The 15,228-nt window shown below is 50.8% G+C and overlaps 1 protein-coding gene across 2 annotated transcripts in view; it reads right to left on the bottom strand.

Moving 5' to 3' along the window:
• Positions 1-15,228, bottom strand: part of HTRA1 (HtrA serine peptidase 1) — a 59,485-nt gene that overhangs the window by 3,732 nt on the left and 40,525 nt on the right. Inside the window, exons 4-7 of one of the 2 annotated variants that reach the window (XM_081534177.1) lie at positions 4,243-4,437; positions 3,209-3,241; positions 1,519-1,633; positions 843-894 (exon numbers count right to left, since the gene is read on the bottom strand). In XM_081534177.1, the coding sequence (XP_081390303.1) occupies positions 843-894; positions 1,519-1,633; positions 3,209-3,241; positions 4,243-4,437 (395 nt within the window). Of the gene's footprint in view, positions 1-842; positions 901-1,518; positions 1,634-3,208; positions 3,242-4,242; positions 4,438-15,228 lie in introns of both variants that reach the window. The other variant, XM_081534166.1, reaches the window with a different exon arrangement.

Consider the following 15,228-nt stretch of genomic DNA (forward strand, 5'->3'; position numbering starts at 1 on the left):
GCGGGGGGGCAGTGACCAACACCCGGGCTCTTCAGGCCTGCCTTCAAAGAAAAGCGTGGGCTTCCCTGGGGGCTCAGACGGTAAAGCGCCTGCCTGCAGTGCGGGAGACTCAGGTTCAGTTCACTTTCTTTTCTTTCTTTCAAAGAAAAGCAGAATCTTTCAGAAGGAAGGACTTGCTCAGAACCCCAGGAACAAGCATGAAGGATAAAACAGCATGAAAGAAAGTGAAGTCGCTCAGTCGTGTCCGACTCTTTGCGACCCCCATGGACTGTAGCCTACCAGGCTCCTCAGTCCATGCAAATTTTCCAGGCCAGAGTACTGGCATGGGTTGCCATTTCCTTCTCCAAGGGATCTTCCCCACCCAGGGATGGAACCCGGGTCTCGCACATTGCAGGCAGACGCTTTACCGCCTGAGCCACCAGGGACGCGCACACGATGCCAAGGTTAATGGCCCCTCCTCTCTTTCCTAATGGTACTTAAACAAGAAACTGAGCTGTCTCGAGGCAGAATAAGGTTTTTCTTTTCGGGGTGCCCGTGAGAGTCCTCTGAAGTTAGTCTGTTTTAAATTTAAGACACAGGGACATCCCTGGTGGTCCAGGGGCTAAGACTCAGAGCTCCCAATGCAGGGGGCCTGGGGTTCGATCCCTGCTCAGGGAACTAGATCCCACATGTGGTAACTAAGAGTTCACGTGTCACAACTAAAAGATGCCACATGCCACAACTGAGACCTGGCACAGTCACATAAATTAAATATTTGAATTTTAAACAAACAAACAAATATTTGAACTTAAAGAAATAAGTGAATTTAAGACACAGACAGACACGGACGTCCTGTTACCGACCTGGGTGTGAGTGACATCATTCGGATGCCGATATACTTCTTCTTGGTGATGGCTTTGCCTGGTGGGACCGCAGAAGGAAGCAGAAGGTCAGCCCAGGTGGCGGCTGTGCCGGGGACACCAGGAGCAGTGGGGTTCCATCCCCCCAGTTTCTCGTGTAGTCAGGGCCATACAGGGATGCTCTCAGCTTGTGGTTCAAATCCTGACTGGGACCGTACCTGCCTCCTCCCTCCCCCAGGCAGAAGGTAAACAGCACACCTGACGGGGACCCTGTTGGGCTTCGAACCCCCAGCCTGACGTTGAGCAGAAGAGTCACTAAACATTTGTGGACTGAATGAGCTCCTTGAATCTCAGTTTTCTCATCAGTAAAATGGGACTAAGTCCCACCTGATCAGGCAAAGGAATTAAATGACATAATGAATAATGCAGTGAAATGATGTACAGAAATCACCCAGGATCATGCCTGGTACATAATAGATTGAACCATATGAAACATGCATGATCATAGGTCAAAAAAAACAGTCAAACATCGATGACCTAATGACATGCATTCCTTTCCCTTCTTGATAGGAAAGGTGTGGTTGACCTCCAGGGGGTCATTTTCCCTGCCTTCCAGTTTCTGAGGGGTAGCCAAGCCCCAGGCCTAAATCTCTGGTGGGCTGCCGGAGGCTCGCTTTACCTTTGGCTTGTCGGTCATGGGATTCCGTTAGGAACTTTTTAATCTTATCAGATGGAATTGCGAAGGAGATTCCAGCTGTCACTTTCAGTGTGTTAATTCCAATCACTTCACCATCCTGAAAAGCAAAAGGCAAATAGCTTGCTGAACCCGGGAAGATTCCATTGAAGATACCCACCAAGAGAGAGTGGAGAATTTGCATGGAAGGAGCCTTGGAGCTTCTTCAGAGACATGATTGGGGTGGGGGGAGCCAGACGGATGAGGCTTCTGGGTCGCAGAGTGAGAGGCCTGACTTGTGCGCAGCATTAAGCTGAGCTGAGCAATCGAACAATCAGCACCCACTGGACTCAGAACTGAGTGATCAACACAATGAAAGCACAGTATCAGAAAGTTTCAAAATGTACAATTGCTCCTTGGGCAGCGAATACGTGTCCAAAAGCCCCAGAGTCCTACTATATATAGCACAGGGAACTCTGCTCAATGTTCTGTGGCAGCTGGGACGGGAGGGGACTTTGGGAGAGAATAGATACATGTGTATGTTTGACTGAGTCCCTCTGCTGTCCACCTGAAACTATCACGGCATTGTTAATCAGCTATACTCCAAGATAAAATAAAAGTTAAAAAAACAAAACAAAAAACCTCAGAGACCTTTAGGTGGCTATCCACACCTTCCTGCTTCTCCCGTTTTCAGGAATCTTTAGATTCCTCTGTTGACATCAGGGAGGAACCATCTTGGGCTCAGGGCAGATAGACTTCATCACCAGGAAAACAAACCCTCATCTCCGAGCAGCCTCGGGGCTCTGGGAGAGGCGGAATCTCACAATCAAATCTCATTTCCTCTGCTTGTTGCAAACCAGCTTTAAACCATGGAGGAAGCCAATGTGTGTGCTTTCATTCAAGATAAATTCACAGCTCAGCGAACGCCACACCATAGGAAACCATCCTGGAATAACAGGCTCGCCTCATGTCATCCAACCATTATTTTGAACACTATTCTTAAAGGATGTCCAACTCAGGCTTAGAGAGGAAAACTGCCAGGAGAGGGTAAGTCACTCCTTGCAGACTTCCCATAGCACTGAGAATTCAGTCCTCGGCTCCGAGGGACCATCCAGGAGCCATTGCCATCCAGGTCTTTGCTAAACAAGGCAGCTTAGATTTCATCACCTGTAAATGAGGGTTGGGATAGGGGACCCTGAGCTGCATCCTGGCTCTGACAATCTGATTTGAAGGCTTTCCTTTTTCTGCTTAAATAAAATACAAACTTAGGTGACATCTTTGTGAGTGGGCTAACTCCTCATTCCAAGCCAGGTCTTAAGGGAGGCTCCTGGCCAAGACAAAGCCTGTGGATGAACCAAGCCGGCTCCTTAGGCAGCTGGGGGGCAAGCCAGAACTGCTGACACCTTCAAAATAAAGACTGGCTCCTTTAACTGGTCCTGGATCAGACCTGAATTCCAATGCCTTTACTTGTAACGTGGAGACCCAAGCACGTCCGCTGGCATACCATTTCCAATCCAAACACCAGCATGCCTTACTCTTTCCAGAAAAGATAAGAAGAGACATTTGCAAGGTACAGTATGGTCACAGATTTCAATTTGAAAGGATTAGATAATATGCTTTGGCAAGTTCATGTCTGAAAAGAAATAAAAAGGGAAAAGAAAAAAAGACATGTAAATAGATTTTTTGAAAGCCTTACCAGGTTTACTAATGGGCCTCCGGAGTTTCCATACTGAAAATAAGAAAAAATTAAAAGGTTATGAGTTTATATCATTACATGGTCCAATCTACCTACCTGCCTGGCAGGCCCCTGAGTGCAAATTCTTTCCTGAGATTTCTTCTTGTCTACCTAATATTTTGCTGGCAAAACAAAGGACCTTAACAGTTTTCAGAGAGTTTTAAATGTGCCATAAATGGGGTATTTATATATTGATATATATATATATATTTTTTTTTTTCCAAAGTCCAGAGGCCAACAACAAATTCCCAAAACACCTAACACATCTTCCCTCTCTCGACAATAAGTTGGCTACCCACTTGCTCAATGTCACAGTCTTTCAAATCTGCGCCATCCCCCTCCACATCTATGTGACCCCTACTTTGCTGCTGGGCCTGAAAACCCACATGGTTCGCTCTATTCCCATTACTTCATGCAGATCACAAGAAGGTTTGGGGATAAAGCCTACTAGAGGCAATGACTGCACAAAACACGCTGTGTTTCTTATTTATTAGACAGATGGAGGGGAAAATGCTTTTTTATAAATGTCAATCCTAAAGGGAAACAGCTGAAATGGAAAAATGTGACTTAAAATTAAGACTGTGTGGGATAATCCCTGACCTCACTGGACATCGAATGGGTTGGCCTGGTGCTCAGACTCTCCCCCCTAAGGCAGTGGAAACACCTCTGGAGGCTGCAGAGCCTGTGCGAAGCTGAGCATCTCTCCTTCCACAAGGTTGCACAGGCAGCTCAAGCCAGGGATGGCTGGCCCTGGGGCAGGGCAGTGGGGGGATGGAGAACTCCTCCGGGCTGCAAACTTGGGCAAATATCAAGTGCCCATCACAGGAGTCCCTGGAGACTGCCAACAGGCTGAGAACCAGCCCTTCTGCCTTGTCTGCTTTAGGGGTTCCAAAGGACCCCCTTGGAAGCACCATGAGGATCCTGACTCCGTCCCGGTTCCTGAGCCCCGCCCAGCTTCCCAACTGCAGCCCCGACCCTGCGGCAGACAGGCTCACGTTGATGATGGCATCTGTCTGGATGTAGTCCATGTCGGAGTTCCGGAGCCCCAGTTCTTTGCCACCACGCTGGGTGGTGCTGACGATCCCCGTGGTGACCGTGTTTTGAAGGGAAAATGGGCTTCCGATGGCAACCACGAACTCTCCCGGCCGCAGTTCCGAGGAGCGGCCAAGCAGTAGCACGGGCAGCTTTCCCTGGAAACACAAGGTTGGCGTTGCTGCGTTGGGTTAAGTGAACAAAACGGGTAAACGCACGATGTCACAGAATGCCAGGCACCAGCGGCCGCTCGTACTCACTGGCCTTGCAGGAAACCAAGGTCAGGCGTGACCTCCCTTCCCAGCTGAGGACTAACGTCCCTCCCACCCAAGATAATCAGTGCGGGTCAAGTGCACAGTGCCGCCGCACGCCAGGAAAGACGTGGGATGAATACTGGAGGCCAGCCAGCTCAGGGTCTCAGCACATCTTGAACCTATCAGCACAGACTTGCTCCGAAACCTTGAGGCCAAGAGACAGAGAGGGATGTGTATGGGATTGGGGCAAGCCTGACCGCAGGCGTGGTAGAGAGTGAAGTCCCAAGGAAGAATCTAGAGCCCACAGCCCCAGGAGAGGGGAAGAGTGGATCGGCCCCCTCTTATTGTAGGCACATCCCTCCTAGGTCTTGAAGAATCAGGAGCGCTGAGGGCTTGGAGCTGCCCTGACTCAGTCCGGGGCATCTCTGTGTTAATCTTGGTGATGGGCAGAGGTGGGGTTGGGGACAGCAAGGCATCCAGGGCCACTGGACACCAAGACCCAAGAGGGGGGCTCTCTCCTCTCCTGGTAAAGTCCTCCACCAACCATCTCTGCTCCCCTCACCCCTAGGTGGGCTGATTAATCCAACAAAGCCTGCTTAATCCCCAGTGGCCTGGGGGGACCAAGTGACCTGTGAAGGCCAGTAGAGTCAGGAGCCCCAAACTATTCTCCAAACCAAAACGGGACAAAAAGCCAGCTTAATTCACAAGGGCTGAGGAGCACGGGGCTTCCGTCCCGGAGAGCTCTAAGCTCTCCTCTCTCTCTTCCTCCCCGGAGCCAGGCAAACCTCTGAGTCCCTCTCGCGTTTGCTTCCTGTGTCAAAATGAGCAGCTGCTCCAAACAACAGGGACCAGCCCAGAAAGCAAAGACCTGGCCCAGGCATCATGCTAACTGCGATGTAAGAGTCCTTGTGTTTGTCCACCTCGAAAAAGAAGGAAAGAGGAGAGGAGGCTGGGAGGGTGTGGTGGGTGGAAACCAGCAGTTATTTCAGCATCCCCTCTGCCAAGGACAGAGCAGAAACCAGCTGACAAGATGGGGAGGTCACTGGGCCCATTTAACAGATGAAAAAACTGAGGTTCCAAGCAACTGGGTGACTTGAGATCGCCCAGGGGCTTAAAACTGCAACACTGAACCCAGACTCTTATCCACTACAAAGGTGCTGAGCCACAAAGACCCCCTCTGACCCCAAATAAGGAAGATGCTGGTCAGGAACATGTTGGATCAGAAAACTCAAGGGCTTCCCTTGCGTGGTTCAGATGGTAAAGAATATGCCTGCAGTACAGGGGACCTGCGTTCGATTCCTGGGTTGGGAAGATCCCCTGGAGAAGGGAATGGCAACTGACTCCAGTATTCTTGCCTGGAGAATCCCATGGACAGAGGAGCCTAGAAGGCTGCAGTCCAGGGAGTTGCAAAGAGACAAGACTGGGCGACTAACACACACACGCATGAAAAATGATGCCCCTCAGATCACAGATACTAAGAGGCCTAGAAGAGCACCACGGTCCAGAGCTCAGACCAAGTGGCCCGATTAGATTCTGGCAGGACAACAACTATTCTGGTCCTCAGTATTCTGACCTGGAAAATGGGAATAATGCGGTTCACTGATCTCATTGGTTTGATGTGAGAATTGAGGGACTTGGGATCTGAACAGCTCTGTGAATGGCACCTGTCAGTGAAACATCATGTAAGTGGGGGCATGTAAGCATCAGATGTGTTACCGTGATTAACGTCAGGGTCTGTGCAGACTCAGTGGGGGAAACCCCACCAACTAAACTCCCACAGAGTAGTCCATGTCTCCCAGCCCTCACCGCCTCCCCCATCCAGGAGGAGGCTGGGAGCACAGGTCTGCCCTGACAGTGACACTGTACCCTTGTGGTCCCCCAAGGCTGGAGTGCATGGTCCTGCTTTGGAGGTGGGCAGGCCTGCAGCCCCCACTCCCGAGCTCATCTAGAGGTGCGCCAATGAGCTCAGCACGGCCTGTTTACCCTGGGCCCGTGCCAGCTGTCTCTGCCAGGGATGACTTCATCCAACAGCCACAGGGGGCAAGCGGGCAGGAGTCAAGGCCGGCGATGAGCACTCAGCCACATTAGGGGAGGCCTGCCGGGCAACACTGCCACTCTTTCAGGACCCAGGGACAGCCTTCAGGGCTGGACTGGAGGGCTGGACATGGCGGCCGTGGCTCCTGGGCTGGGTTCTCCAGTTGCTTTTCACCAATTTCAAGGCAAGAGGTCAAGTTCAAACACAGAAGGTGGGCCCAGACCACATCAGTGCAGCAGCAAGCCGGGAACCACATCAGAAAGTTACAAGGGAGGCCTCATTGTGGAGTCTTAATCAGCATCTGCTCATCTTCCAACCCTGTCCCTTTACCTCCACCCCCTAGGAAAGGGGGCCAGACCCAGGGGACCAAATCACAGTAGGTTTCGAAGGAAGAGGGGCCTGAAAACAGCACTCCCTGGAACTCCTGTCTCCAAGTCTGAGCTCAGGCCCAGGGGCCGAGGAAATGAGGCAACGCTGTGGGGAGCAGAAGCCGTATGGATGGAGGAGAGAGCCCCCAGGAGGAAGGAGAGAATCGAGGGCCCACGTACAGCTCAGGTCAGCTGCGCTTCCTGCAGAGGACCAGGCATGCAGCCAGGAAAGGGGCCCAGAGGACCCCGTGTATCAGCTGGGCTCCAGTGCAGTAAAGTCACTCACTGGAGTGACCACGCAGGCTGGGGCCGGTGGACATTAGCGATACAAGCCCAGAGTCTCCCCGGGGACCACTCCTCACTCAACACAAGGGGAAGAAATTCAGCTCACAAGCAGTCATTGAGCCAAACCTGCACCAATGGCAGCACTGGGTGTCACCTTGTTTAATTTTTATTCACGAAAACATCTCCTAGATTCTAAGAGACAATCATAAGACAGAAATAAGCAAGTGGACACAGCTCAAGGGGGATTCTTAAGACTATGAAGCTTGGACTGATGTGGAAGGAATGATCTTTTACCCCCGGGTGACAAGGCCCTTTTTCACAACCGCCTTGGCAGTTAGTGCATATTTCTCCCCATTTTACAGATGTGGAAACTGAGGCTCAGAGCTGAACTGACTCCTCACAGCTCTCAAGCAGCCTGGCTAAATGAGAGAACAGGCTTCTCACCTCTTAGAGCTTCACTCCTTGTCGGTATTAATCTGAATTCTAACTGTAGGCAGAAATCTTTGCAAGGGAGTGACATGGGATGGAGATGTGGGCCAGGCCAGATTTACAGCCCTTCAGGAGGTCAAAATGCCTCTTGTGGGCCATTTGGCCTCTGGTCTCTGCAGGTGCCGGCTGGGCCCGCGAGCTCTAGGATCTCCAGCCTGTTTTAGATACAAGAGGGGCTCGTTCTCAGCCTCTTTCCTCATCTCGGGCCTGTCTGCTCGGTGCAGCGATACCTCCACTGGCCAAATTCCTACTTGGTAATTGAGCATTTTATTCCATAGCTGTCTAGACACACACTCCACGGGGGGACCTGGGGGAGATGCAATGCAGATACAGCGGGAAGCGCCAAGACATGCCTCAGCCTTGACCTAGGGGTGGGAAACCCCCCAGGCCCACTCCCTCAACCCCCTTCCAATTCCCAGTTTAACCCCGCGCTGCAGTCCACAGGCTGGTTCCCACGCTGCCCACATCAAAGCTGTCTCCAGGCTCCTGGCGGCAGACACTCTGTCTGAGCCTCCCTCTGCAGCGACCCGGCCACAGGCCATCTTGGAGATGCCAGCCTGGCTCCTGACAGCTGCTGCCCACATCTCATCACTTCGCTGGAGCCTCGCAGCACGCCTATGAAGAAAACCCGCAGACATTCATCCTCTGCTTGGCAGGCGGGAGGAGCAGGGGGAAGGAGGAAGAACAGGGCATACATACAGCTCCTGTTCCTTGTCCTCAGGTTCTCCAGCCACTGCGGGGGAAGGTGAAATGCAGTCGGGCACGCAGCGAAGCAGGGGTGGAGAGCTCGTCTGTGGCAAAAGCTCAACCCCAAGGCTCTGCATCAGAGGTGAGCAAGAGCCCTTGGACCCCCGTCGGGAGAGCCTCATGTTATCCCAACCCCTCCAGCACGAGGGGCATCCCAAGGTGAGTCCATCATCCAGCCCGTTCTCAAGGTCACGCTCTTGCTGAGGAGGAGGAGGAGGCTGGGAGGCCAGTGGGCGAGGCGAGAAGTCTAAGTTGAAAGGCACGTGGCCCTCAGCCTGTAAGTGACTCACTTGTGCTAAATGCCAGCCCCACAGCGGAGTCAGCAAGAGGGACTGGAAGGGAACACAGATCCCCCGGGTCAGCAGCCACGCCACCCAGGTTGATGGAGAAACAGCCCAGACGAGGGTGTCAGAGTCTTGCGTGTGGACTCCGAACGCACCACGTCCATGTTAAGTCACTGACGATAAGCCATAGGCAGGATACAAATGGTGTGATAGATTTACTGCTAAACCATGGAGACATGTTTTACTGCTAAAACATACATAGCATGATCAAAGAAGGCGCTAACCGCTCGTTTATATGACAACAAACGAACAATCACAACCAGCAGGCCTGGCAGTACCCCTCCCATGAAATAATGCCTACATGAGAGAGAACCTTCTCAACAAGTATTCACTGAGGGCCGGGCCTGGCACTGGGATCACAAAAGATCAATGAAATCCACCCATGCCCTCCAGGCTTACTGTCTGACGGGTGAGTAGACACACAAATCATCAGGACACACAGCAATAAAAAGAGCTAAAATCCATCTCCCTTCCCAAGGGCAACTCAGCAGAGAATCTTCCATAAGACCTAAATATAGATCAACACTAAAAATGATTTCAGTGCATTAATTAGGGTTTTTTTGTTTTTTTCAGCTGCAAGTAAGAGAAAAAACAATGCAAATAAAATAAACATCCACCTGCTCAAGGGCAGAGCGGTGGGAGGGCTGATCACTTCCAAGGCTCAAGGGCAAGTTCAAGAAGCAGCTCCTTCCTTCCTTCCAGCTCATCAACAGCAGCCTGTTCTCATGGCCTCAAGAGGGCCACCATCATTCCAGGCAGGACATGAAGATGTGACAACACCAGCTGTAAGTAATAGGCTCTTTGCTCCCTTGTGTGTCTCTTCAGAAGGGCTGAGAGTCCAGAAGAGCCCAGAACATTCCATTCTTCCCTGGGGATCATCATACACCGTCTGGTCACAAGGTTACCCTTAACCATCCTCTGGTGGGGGCTGGGGTGATCACGGCCCCCGAGGCTGCCTTAGCCTCTCAGGATGTGCCTGAGTTAGGTGCTGGGGGGGGGGCACTCAGGAGTGGACCAAAAACAAACTCAGGGCTATGCCAGCAAGACGGAGGAGGGCTTCGTGGTGGGTCATCATCAGTGTCCACTGAAGCTTAGGGAAAAATGGTTCCTTTTACAGTGGTGATCCTAATACAAGTCTCGAAAGAGCTGTAAGTATATATTACTTCAGGCAGATTTTTTGGGGAGTGGAGGGAGGAAGAGGAGAAGGAAAGGAAAGCATTGTTTCAAAGGAAAGCGATGATCACAAATTGCCAGGGCAGTCAGCGTGAGATACAAGGAGCTTATAGACAAACCTCCCCCCTTGTCTGTATGCCCCACATGCCTCATGCTCTGTCCTGAGGGCATGAGAAATGAAGTATTTCCTGCCATATCAGTAAACAAGGATGCCACAGTCATCAGAGGTTGCAGCCCTCCAACGTGAGCTAGTGAACCCTAAGGGCACTCAGGAAGGAGAAGGATACCAGCCATTAGACTGCAGCCACTCCCTATGGTGAGCCCCAAGGCAGCTCAGGATGTGAAAAAACACAGGAAATGCCCAGGATGCCAGAGATGCGTAAGGAACGATTTCAGTGAGCCCAGACTCTTGCATCATCCTATACATAAAAAAGCACTGGATTCCCAAACTTGGGATATCTGGTTTGCTTTTATTAACAATAATCTTTTGATGTGAAGACTTTGTTGTTTAGTTGCTAAGTTCTGCCAGACTCTTTGTGACCTCACGGACTACCAGGCTCCTCCGTCCTCCACCGTCTCCCGGAAATTCACATCCATTGAGTCAGTGATGTTATCTAACCATCTCATCCTCTGCTGCTCCCTTCCCCTCCTACCCTCAATCTTTCCCAGCATCAGGGTCTGTTCCAATGAGTCAGCTCTTCACATCAGGCAGCCAAAGTATTGGAGCTTCAGCTTCAGGATCAGTCCTTCCAATGATACTCAGGGTTGATTTTCTTTAGGACTGACTGGTTTGATAAGTAAGACTACCTGCCTTTTGTTGCAAAATTTCCATGTAATCTGGCTCTTCCCCTCTCCTCCTCCAAGCAGTTCCCTCAGGGTCACTTGAGATGCTGTATGCCTGGACTAAAGTCCTAAAGATTCCCACCCAATAAAACATAAGTCTCAACTTATAGGTTGTGACTATTATTTAAGTCAACAGGCAGATGGGACAGGCATCGTACCCGGTCTATACACACTAGGGGACCAATGGTCCCACGGTTGACGGCAGTGATACTGAGATCACAGGTGTTCTCACCAGTCCCCTCTGCCCACCGCCCAGATGCACCAGAAAAGATCTGGTAGTGCCAGACCTTGTCACAGAGCAGGAGACGGGAGCAGAGATGCCACACAGCAGGGCCGTGGGAGAGCTGAAGGGAAGTCAGAACAGAGGCAAGACAGAGGGAGCCGAGGCCACGCATCCTCAGGATGAGGACCCAGGCCACACTGCTTCTCCCAGTGGGAGCCCAAGTTACACTCAGCCAAGCCCGGGCTGGGTGTGGAGGCAGTCTGTGGGGCACCACTTGCCTCATGAGCCCTCTGTGTGGCCTGGCCTCCCCCTTCAGGGTCATCACAACTCTGATTCCTGCGGGAAGAAAAGGCCTATGGTGAGCAAGGGCCCTGCCGATGGCTGGCCACAGGCTTATCCCCCAGCATCCTCAAAGGGTGGTGCAGAGTGAAGACACAGACAAAACACACACACACAGACACACACACACACACAAGGCCACCCTTGACCTCTAGACAGACTGGGAGCACAATTTCCCAGGGAGCAGGACATCTGTATTAACTCACTCTGACCTTGGGTCATTTGACAGACTTGTCTGGGTTTCAGTTTGATCACTCATCTCACATGCTAGTAAAGTAATGCTCAAAATTCTCCAAGCCAGGCTTCAGCAATACGTGAACCGTGAACTACCAGATGTTCAAGCTGGTTTTAGAAAAGGCAGAGGAACCAGAGATCAAATTGCCAATATCCGCTGGACCATCGAAAAAGCAAGAGAGTTCCAGAAAAACATCTATTTCTGCTTTATTGACTATGCCAAAGCCTTTGACTGTGTGGATCACAATAAACTGTGGAAAATTCTGAAAGAGATGGGAATACAAGACCATCTGACCTGTCTCTTGAGAAACCTGTGTGCAGGTCAGGAAGCAACAGTTAGAACTGGACATGGAACAACAGACTGGTTCCAAATAGGAAAAGGAGTACGTCAAGGCTGTATATTGTCACCCTGCTTATTTAACTTATATGCAGAGTACATCATGAGAAACGCTGGGCTGGAAGAAACACAAGCTGGAATCAAGATTGCCGGGAGAAATATCAATAGCCTCAGATATGCGGATGACACCACCCTTATGGCAGAAAGTGAAGAAGAACTAAAGAGCCTCTTGATGAAGGTGAAGGAGGAGAGTGAAAAAGTTGGCTTAAAGCTCAATGTTCAGAAAACTAAGATCATGGCATCTGGTCCCATCACTCCATGGGAAATAGATGGGAAACAGTGGAAACAGTGTCAGACTTTATTTTTTTGGGCTCCAGAATCACTGCTGATGGTGACTGCAGCCATGAAATTAAGAGACGCTTACTCCTTGGAAGGAAGGTTATGGCCAACCTAGATGGCATATTTAAAAGCAGAGACATTACTTTGCCAACAGAAGTCCGTCTAGCCAAGGCTATGGTTTTTCCAGTGGTCATGTATGGATGTGAGAGTTGGACGGTGAAGAAAGCTGAGCGCCGCAGAATTGATGCTTTTGAGCTGTGGTGTTGGAGAAGACTCTTGAGAGTCCCTTGGACTGCAAGGAGATCCAATCAATCCATCCTAAAAGAGATCAATCCTGGGTGTTCATTGGAAGGTATGATGTTGAAGCTGAAATTCCAATACTTTGGCCACCTCATGCGAAGGGTTGACTCATTGGAAAAGACCCTAATGCTGGGTAGGATTGGGGGCGGGAGGAGAAGGGGACGACAGAGGATGAGATGGTTGGATGGCATCACCGACTCGATGAACATGGGTTTGGGTAGACTCCGGGAGTTGGTGATGGACAGGGAGGCCTGGCGTGCTGCGATTCATGGGGTCGCAAAGAGTCGGACACGACTGAGCGACTGAACTGAACTGAAAATAAGGGAATTGAGCCTGGTGATGTCTAAGGTCACCCCAGCTCTGACAATCAGGGATCTTTCCAGAAGACCTGGTAGTTTTCCAAAAAACCTATTAGCAGCCAATGGTTAAATTGGTGAGATCAAAACAAGCCTCAGAGCCCTTAATAAATCTCTTCTCATACGACTCCCCAAAGGGGTCAGATGATTCCTGCAGACTCTCGCAGCCCAAGAGGAAAGGGGATTCCTGGAATTCTCCAGATGCTGGCTCACCCAGCAATCATCGAGAGCAGACATGAAAACAACGATCCATCAACATTTCAGCTTCTGGCCACCCTGGGTTTTGCCTAAAAGCCCTTGAGCCCTCCTCTCATTGCGACCTCATTCCCCAAAGTTTGGAAGGAAGGGCCATAAAACCAATAAAACTAAAAGAAAATTTGGCAACTTTTTTTTTTTAACCTCATGACGCAAGCCAACGACTTCTTTCTCTTCCTTGCAGAGTACAAAGTGCTCCTGTTACAAAAATATTTTTGTTGCTGAATCTGCAGTAGCTACCATGTCCTGTCCACCAGCTGCCCAGCACATGCATTTCCAAGGGGCTGAGGCTCACGGTCTGGTCCTGTGTGTCTGATGAAATTTGCTTCAAAGGCTGATGTTGCAGGAACTGGCTGAGACTCAACTAAGTGATTCAGTGTTGTCTTCTGGAAGCAGTTATGCTAACCTTTCATTTTCTTTAAAAAATATGCAATGGGAGGAAAAGGGCACATACCCCGATCACAGCAAGGAATGGTGCCACTGAACTTGTGTGCTTCCTAAGGAACGGCAAAGTAGACCATAGAACTCAGGGGGATGTCAACAGCTAAGATTGCCTGAGACATGGGGATCTGGCATGGGGAAAGGAGGGAAGTGAGCCCACGAGGGGCTGAGGGACAGTGGGTGAACCAGTGCTCTGCTACATAATTTGCAGGGCTCAGGACAAAATAAAAATGTGACTCCCTTGTTCACAAAGTACATAAAAAGTGCCATTAAAGGCACTAAAATATAAGACTTTTTTTTTTTTTCTTCTACATGCTCTTTCTCTCTTTTCATCTGTCCTAATGTTTTTATTTGCTGTTTAGTGTCGTCCTCCCTGGGGCACGAAGTTGTTCATGGGGTGAGTACAGACCCAGAGCCTCAGACTCTACTCTGCTCACCAGCTATCAGACAGACCCATGCACTGTGCCCAAGCAGGGACTCAGAAGTTGAGCCAGGCCTCTCCCCATCTCAAGGGCCCACTGCCCCAACCCACAGAGGACAGACTACCCCCAAGGGTGCTGCAACTTCCCTCGGCGCCAGGAGGCACTAGGTACCTGGATGGGGTGGGCAAGGCTTGGCCCTGCCTTATTGCCAGCAGAATGAGCTATAGAGTCATCTACCCCCTGCCCAGGATGCTGCAGGGTATATGTACCCCATGTCTGTTCTCCCTGGGGGAAGGAGGGTGGCCGTGACTATCGTGAAGGGGTCAGGGGTCCCAAGGGCCAGAGGAGCAGGGTAGCCAAGAACCCATCCTTGGGAAGTGGGAAGGCAATAAGGAAGGGAACAGCGTGGCAGCCAAGGCTCCAAGCACCCAGCATATATTCCGCTCGTCAGACTTCACTTACAAAGCACAAATTCAAAGATAAAACCAAAATGGAGAGGGCATCCCTGGTGGCTCAGTAGTAAAGAATCCGCTTGCCAGTGCAGGGGACACGGGTTCAACCCCTGATCTGGGAGGACCTCACATGCCGCAGAGCAACTAAGCCCATGTGTCACAACTCTTGAGCTGGTGCTCTTGAGCCCAGGAGCCAAAACTACTGAAGTCCTCAGGCCCTAGAGCCCAAGCTCTAGAAGAAGCCACTGCAATAAGAAGCCTACGCCCTGCAACAGAGAGTAGCCCCCTTGCCGCAACTAGAGAAGAGCCCTCACAGCAATGAAGACCTGGCACAGCTATAAATAAATACATAAATAAAATCATTAAAAAAACTAAAAGAGGCCTCAGAGCATTAATTGGAGAAGGAAATGGCAACCCACTCCAGTATTCTCGCCTGAAAAAATCCCATGGACAGAGGACCCTGGTAGGCTACAGTCCATGGAGTCACAAAGAGTCGGACACGACTGAGCGACTTCACCTTTCAGAGCATTAAACCCTCAAGCAGGGTTCTCTTCTGTGAATGCACAGGTCCTGTGCCCATAAGGCAGCGGTGCCAGGGGAGGAGGAGGCGGACCAAGAGTGAGAAGTTTGGGATTCAGATCAGAGACAGTAGAGGTTATCAGTGATGACAAGGTCAAGGGTACAACCAAGGGAGCGGGGCTGCAGGGAGCAGG

The sequence above is a fragment of the Giraffa tippelskirchi genome, chromosome 2 (assembly GCF_054371585.1).
Source record: "Giraffa tippelskirchi isolate mGirTip1 chromosome 2, T2T-mGirTip1v1.2.pri, whole genome shotgun sequence".
Classification (NCBI taxonomy): Eukaryota; Metazoa; Chordata; class Mammalia; order Artiodactyla; family Giraffidae; genus Giraffa; species Giraffa tippelskirchi.